Below are 6,429 nucleotides of genomic sequence, written 5' to 3'. Positions count from 1 at the left end.
TACACTTATTCATATAAATTGCATGGTTTTACAAATCCTTTCTAATTTTGTGCTATGATTGAAAACATGCTTCTTTGACTTTAAAATTGCTGATTTTTAATCCTCTCTTATTACCATTCGATGCCGTGATATATTTGTTACATGTTTTCAGGGTTTATAGGGCTGGAATGGCTTAGAGGATGGAAAGGAAGAATGCAAAAGTGGAAGGAACACAAGAAATTGAGTATTTCAGAAGCTGGTAGCGACGCGTGCGCATGGGCGACACGTACGCGTGACCAGTGAAGCAGGCAAGCGACGCGTAGGCGTGACCAGGAATTTGTTCAGCGATGCGTACATATGGCTGACACGTACGCGTGACGAGCGTCACGTGCTGCATTAAACAAAATTCACTGGGGACGAATTCTGGGCTGCTTTTGACCCAGTTTCAGGCCTGAAAATACAGATTAGAGGCTGCAGAGTGGAGTTGGAAGGGGGGATCATTCACTTTTCGTTCATTCACACAATTTTAGGTTGTAGATGTAGTTTTCTAGAGAGAGAAGATGAATCTCTCTCTCTCTCTCTCTCTCTCTCTCTCTCTCTCTTCGTTGATTTCTTTATGTTGCCAATTTAGTTTATGAATTCTTCTTGTTTCCTTTAATCCATATTAATGCAATTGATGTTTCCATGTTTATGATTGCTTTCTTTAAATTGTTGTTATTGTTTCCTTTTGCAATTGTTAGTCTTAGATTTTGCTATGTCTTGTTAGTTTTCTATGTTTTTATTTTATGCCTTCCAAGTATTCGATAAAATGCTTGGTTGGATTTTAAAATAGATTTTTATGTTCTTAACTTGGATTGATCAATTAGAGACTCTTGAGTTATCAAAATTCTTTTGTTGAATGGTAATCGAAGATTTCCGGTTAGCTTGAACTTCACTAAATCTAGTCTCTCACTATGAGTTGACCAGAACTTGTGAACTCAAGTTGATCGTATGCACTTGACCTTCCTCCATTGGTTAGAGGTTAACTAAGTGAAGGCAATTCACATTTACCATCACAATTGATAATGGTAATAAGGATAGGACTTCGTAGTTATTACTTAATTTTCTTGCCATTTTTACTTTCTTGTCTCTTATTTTAAAAACCCCAAAAATATATTTTCCCATAACCAATAGTAAGTACACTTTCCTGCAATTTCTTGAGAGACAACTCGAGGTTTAAATACATCGGTTAATTTTATTGGGTTTGCTTAAGTGACAAACAATTTAAACATTGACCGAGGATAATTTGTTGGTTTAGAAGTATACTTGCAACACAACATTTTTGTGAAATTCTTTACCGACATTTTTTCTCTCATCATTCACCGTTCACCATCGTGATTTGCATTCATCGTTCACCATTCGCTGTCCTCGCGTCACCCTTTCGTTTCCCTTTTTCTCCGAGTGCGAACCCTAATTCTCCGTCCAGCGACTTTTTCTTCTCTTCCAACCTCAATACTAAACACTGATAGTGAGTATTCAATTGTTCTTCTATTATACTTTTTCCCCTACAATTTCGTTGTTGTTTCTTAATGTTTGTTATGCTGAAGTTGTTGCAATTGTTTGTTATTAGTGCTCTATTTTGTTGTAATTTATCATAATGATTATATCATGATGTTCATATTTGCTATTTTTCTTTGAATTCTCTTATTTATTTTTCCGCACTCAACATGTTCGATAAAATACTTCAATTATATTTCTTTGAATGCTGTCTTTCTTATTTCTTCTCTTGATTTCTTCGATGTTTTTGTGCCTTGATGATATCATGAACTGGTTAGTGATCTTCTTAAATTACAACATGTTGATTACATTGTCCAACTTAAATATCTGGACTTTTGTTGAAAGTAATATCAATGTAGGAAGGATGTTTTTTAAGTTGTAATGATGTGGAATGTATGTTGATGTTGTAAACATGTCAATAAAGGCATCGAAAATATTAACTTACATGTTAGTTGAGTTTGAAATAAACAAGAGTACGTGGTATAAATTTCATAATTAGTCATCACTTTATTACTTTAATGTTTTCCTAATATAAAATCTAGTGAAGTTGTAGCTTCCAAACTAATTTTTTTCTCTGTCATTCTCACTAACTGACATACTACAAAATTGTGATTGGTTGGTTGATCTAGTATGTAATATTGTAAAACTATATATCTTATATTTCTTGTATACTAAAGTTTTCTCATTTTGTGGGTAGGATAGCTTTTCCACTCTAGTACTTCCTTCAAAAATAAAATGTGTCTTCTACATGTCAAGTAAGGGAAAAAATTTGCTCCATAACGTAAATCTGTTTTGGTGCTATTTTTATTAGAATTGTTCTTCTGTTATGAAAGAGAAAAAGTATATATTTGACAAAGTGCAACTTTATTCATTTTTATTAAGTTTTTTTAGGAAATTAATTATGCTATTGATTTAATAATTTATGAGCAATTTATAATTATAACTTCCATTTGTCTTGATATCTTTTCAATAGGTCTTTCCTTCACCTAATGCAACTGTATTAGAGCAGTTAAGTAATATAGACTGCATTGTGTATTCCATGGTTCCTTTTTCACTTTAATCTGCCCCTCGTTGGTAAGATTCTTAGAAGTAGTTTATAAAAAGTATGCTATTTCCTCTTCATGAAGTGCCATTACATAATCTTTTAATTTTGTTGGAGACATTGCATGATTATGTGGATTAATCTATAATTTTGTTAGAATAAACATATCTTTCTTCTTTACACAGTTTAGTTCTCCTACTAGATGATCATTGATCAACAAGTTTTTTTAGGTCTTATTGGGAATTGGAGAGATTATTTCGTCAAGGTCTTGCCTCAAGGTACTTCTTGATCTTGTAATTATATATGTTTTCTTTGCTTATTAATGTTTAGTCTAATGAGCCTTCCATATAGTTTGTATTTTAGGAATTTAGGCTCGATAAGATTGCTTTCAATTTGCAAGGAGAGCATTTGTTTCTCTTTTGGAAGAAACAAGCTATTAAGGTAGTCCGACTGTGCTTGATTGCTGAGCAATAAGACAAAATGGGTAATAAGTTTCTGTGCTTTGGTATGGAAGTTCAGCAATAGTGCTATTAGTGGCGTGAATTTGTTCCAATGCATGAAATTCAAGCTACGGTCTTTTGTTTTATTGAAATTTTATAGCAATATATGCATTCTTTTCCAAAATTCTACTCATTTTTATTTTTATTTTTATATAAATATAGAATTCTGTCGTGTCTTCTACATGTCAAGTGAGGGGAAAAATTTGCTCCATGAGGTAAATCTGTTTTGGTGCTGTTTTTATTAGAATTGTTCTTCTGTTAGGAAAGAGAAAAAGAATATATTTGACAAAGTGCAACTTTTATTCATTTTTATAAGAAGTTTTTTTTAGGAAATGAATTTTGCTATTGATTTAATAATTTATGAGCAATTTATAATTATAACTTCCATTTGTCTTGATATCTTTTCAATAGGTCTTTCCTTCACCTAATGCAACTGTATTAGAGCAGTTAAGTAATGTGGACTGCATTGTATATGCCATGGGTTCCCTTTTCACTTCAATCTGTCCCTCGTTGGTAAGATTCTTAGAAGTAGTTTGTAAAAAGTATGCTATTTCCTCTTCATGAAGCGACATTGCATAATCTTTTATTTTGTTTGAGACATTGCATAATTATGTGGATTAATCTATAATTTGGCTAGAATAAACATATCTTTCTTCTTTACACAGTTTAGTTCTCCTACTAGATGATCACTGATCAACAAGTTTTTCTAGGTCTTATTGGGAATTGGGGAGATTATTTCGTCAAGGTCTTGCCTCAAGGTACTTCTTGATCTTGTAATTATATATGTTTTCTTTGCCTATTAATGTTTAGTCTGATGAGCCTTGCATCCAGTTTGTATTTTAGGAATTTAGGCTTGATAAGATTGCTTTCAATTTGCAAGGAGAGCATTTGTTTCTCTTTTGGAAGAAACAAGCTATTAAGGTAGTCCGGCTCTTCTTGATTGCTGAGCAATAAGACAAAAAGGGTGATAAGTTTCTGTGCTTTGATATGGAAGTCCAGCCATAGTGCTATTAGTGGCGTGAATTTGTTCCAATGCATGAAATTCTAGCGGCGGTCTTTTGTTTTATTGAAATTTTATAGCAATATATGCATTCTTTTCCAAAATTCTACTCATTTTTATTTTTATTTCTTAAATGTTAGGTACTTATGTTAAATGGCACACCTGACCGGGAGACTAATGGGTTTTCGGCTTCTTGTTTTGTTACTGCCATCACGGATGCTCTAAATCGAACATATGGAGATCCTTGCAATCGGCTAAAGAATCCTGTGAGTGGGAATTCCTTCACAATTGAAGCTAGTTGGTGCCAAATAGATATCTTTATTTTGATTTTGGTTTAAAATAAGGCTTTGATTAATTCACTAAAGAGTGCCAATATCATTTTATTTGAATGCATGCTTTTTACCCTGTTGTAAGTGCCAAGTGGTATACTGTTAATAAACCCTTATCGCTCCATATGATGATTGCTATTATAAAATGAATTGTCATATTTAGTTTACTCTCCCCTTATTGTTGATGCAATTATTATTGAAATTTCAAAGAAACTTTACATAAAAATGTATGAGTTAGGACTTTCGCTTTGGTACTTACTAACTGCTACTATAGATATATTTGTTTAGTATTGGTTTTTATTATCACGTGTTCAACATGATGCATGCCTGGAAAAGCTTGAGAAAAATATTTTTTCTTGGGTGTTTTGCTTCTTTTGAAGCAAAATGATGTTATTTGATGTGTGTGGAATCTTACTTCAAATAAAAATTCAGATACTTTGAAAATTGATAACTAAAATTCACAATACAATATGCATAATGTGATGACAAGATTTTTTCTACCATTAATAATTTTATGCAACCGAGTTAGTATGTCATTTCCATTTTGGTGCCAAGAAATAGTTCAGTTCCAGTTGATGTTGACCGATTGAATGCCCAAGGAATATTTGATGTGGTATGTATACCAATTTTGCTCGAGGCAAAATTGAGTGGATAATACAACCTATAATCTTTTTAATGCAACTTACTTTTTTTTGGGATCCTCAAACAATTCTTATTTTGCAGATTGTTGTTGACTCCCTACGTGATTTCAAAGTGGGTATAATATATAACCCAAAATTGTTGATAAGAGCTCTCGCTGACTTAATTGACAGATACATGAAGTCGAAAGGCAAGGAATTAATCGATGCTAGATGATATAATAAGAGTCTACAATTAACAATTTTTTTCCTCTGAAGGATTTCTAGGTAAAATTGCCTATTTATAATCATATATTGGAACAATTTTTCCTCCCATCCAAAGTACAGCAGTTCGATGAAACCTTGATATAATATTTATTGCCATAAGTATTTGATTATGTAGGGATGATATAGTTTAAGCTAAAAGAAAATAAAAGGAGAAACATTAAGAGTCTTGTTGTATATTTACAGCAGTGCTGTGTATGTATATGGAATACATTAATCTTATTTGGTCCAAATAATCTGTTCATGGTAGAAAAATCATAGGCTATAAAGTGTGGTGGATGACCATCAATTATCCTTCCTTGATTGATTTTGGTATGCTATTGTTCATTGTACATTGTTTTAAATGGTTTGCTATTTTGTTGCTGAGACTGAATCCAAACATGTGCAATTTATCTGGTGTTGCTTTCTGGCTCGATGATGCAAACTCTGCACACCAGATGTCTGGAGAGGTTTCAAAAGAAGGGAAAGCCAGTGGCGATACGAATACTGATGGAATGTGGATTCAAATTCAGTACATGCTGCTGAAAAAGACCTTGCTTTTATTAGTAATGTTTTCCCTAAAAGAAACACAGTGAATGGTAATGTCATATTTGTATCATAATCTGTACTATGATTCTTATGTTTGGTATTTTTCTGATTTTATTCTTTTCACAGTGATTTGATGCAATTTTTCTCCTTTATAAAAATGTTCATAGCCAATAAACATAGAAGAGAAAGTGTTCAAGATGATTAGAGTGTACTTAGATTTGCATAACCAATATGTTCACAAGGAAAACCTTCCATGGAAGGCTGAACAAGTGGAGACTGACTCTGATCCATTTCATTTTGAACCAGTTGAGCAACATCAGTAAGTTAGTTGTTTTCCATTATTCCCCTTAGATATTTTTGTTCCCATCTTGTAAATCTAGTATTTCTGTGACGATCTTACTTTGTCAGAGGTATTTTTCATAGAGGAAGAACCACTGAAGTTGAAGTTGAATTTGAGAAGCTCTTGCACGAGAGTTTATGCAATCTGCTACTACAAGTGGACCTTCAAGAATTGAATATCATATATTTGTTTAGCACTTAGATATATGAATTATGTTATAGGGTCGATACTTTATTGTGTATGGTAGTTTTTACTCTTTATAGATATATGAAT

At 32.6% G+C, this 6,429-nt stretch overlaps 1 protein-coding gene across 7 annotated transcripts; it reads left to right on the top strand.

The window, feature by feature from the left end:
• Positions 1,340-5,423, top strand: LOC107619105. Of its 7 annotated transcripts, none has more exons than XR_002353982.1 (6): positions 3,223-3,272; positions 3,469-3,570; positions 3,768-3,815; positions 3,889-3,978; positions 4,198-4,999; positions 5,110-5,423. XR_002353982.1 is itself a non-coding variant. In XM_021111444.1 (6 exons), the coding sequence occupies exons 1-5, from the start codon at positions 3,240-3,242 to the stop codon at positions 4,393-4,395; spliced, it is 459 nt and encodes a 152-aa protein (XP_020967103.1). In that variant the 5' UTR covers positions 3,229-3,239; the 3' UTR covers positions 4,396-4,999; positions 5,110-5,423. The 7 variants fall into 7 exon arrangements, 2 of the variants coding, with proteins under 2 accessions (XP_020967103.1, XP_016176809.1); XM_021111444.1 differs by having other exon boundaries at positions 3,229-3,272; positions 3,901-3,978; XR_002353980.1 differs by lacking the exons at positions 3,223-3,272; positions 3,889-3,978 and adding an exon at positions 1,340-1,486.

The sequence above is a fragment of the Arachis ipaensis genome, chromosome B09 (genome assembly GCF_000816755.2).
Source record: "Arachis ipaensis cultivar K30076 chromosome B09, Araip1.1, whole genome shotgun sequence".
Classification (NCBI taxonomy): Eukaryota; Viridiplantae; Streptophyta; class Magnoliopsida; order Fabales; family Fabaceae; genus Arachis; species Arachis ipaensis.
This window is presented reverse-complemented; position numbering and strand designations above follow the sequence as displayed.

Excerpts from the sequence above, each read along its gene's own strand:
- LOC107619105 (XM_021111444.1), top strand. The coding sequence starts at position 3,240 with ATGTCAAGTGAGGGGAAAAATTTGCTCCATGAG. Across the intron at positions 3,571-3,767 it reads CTTCAATCTGTCCCTCGTTG|GTCTTATTGGGAATTGGGGA; the intron begins GTAAGATTCTTA and ends AAGTTTTTCTAG. Across the intron at positions 3,816-3,900 it reads CGTCAAGGTCTTGCCTCAAG|GAATTTAGGCTTGATAAGAT; the intron begins GTACTTCTTGAT and ends TTTGTATTTTAG.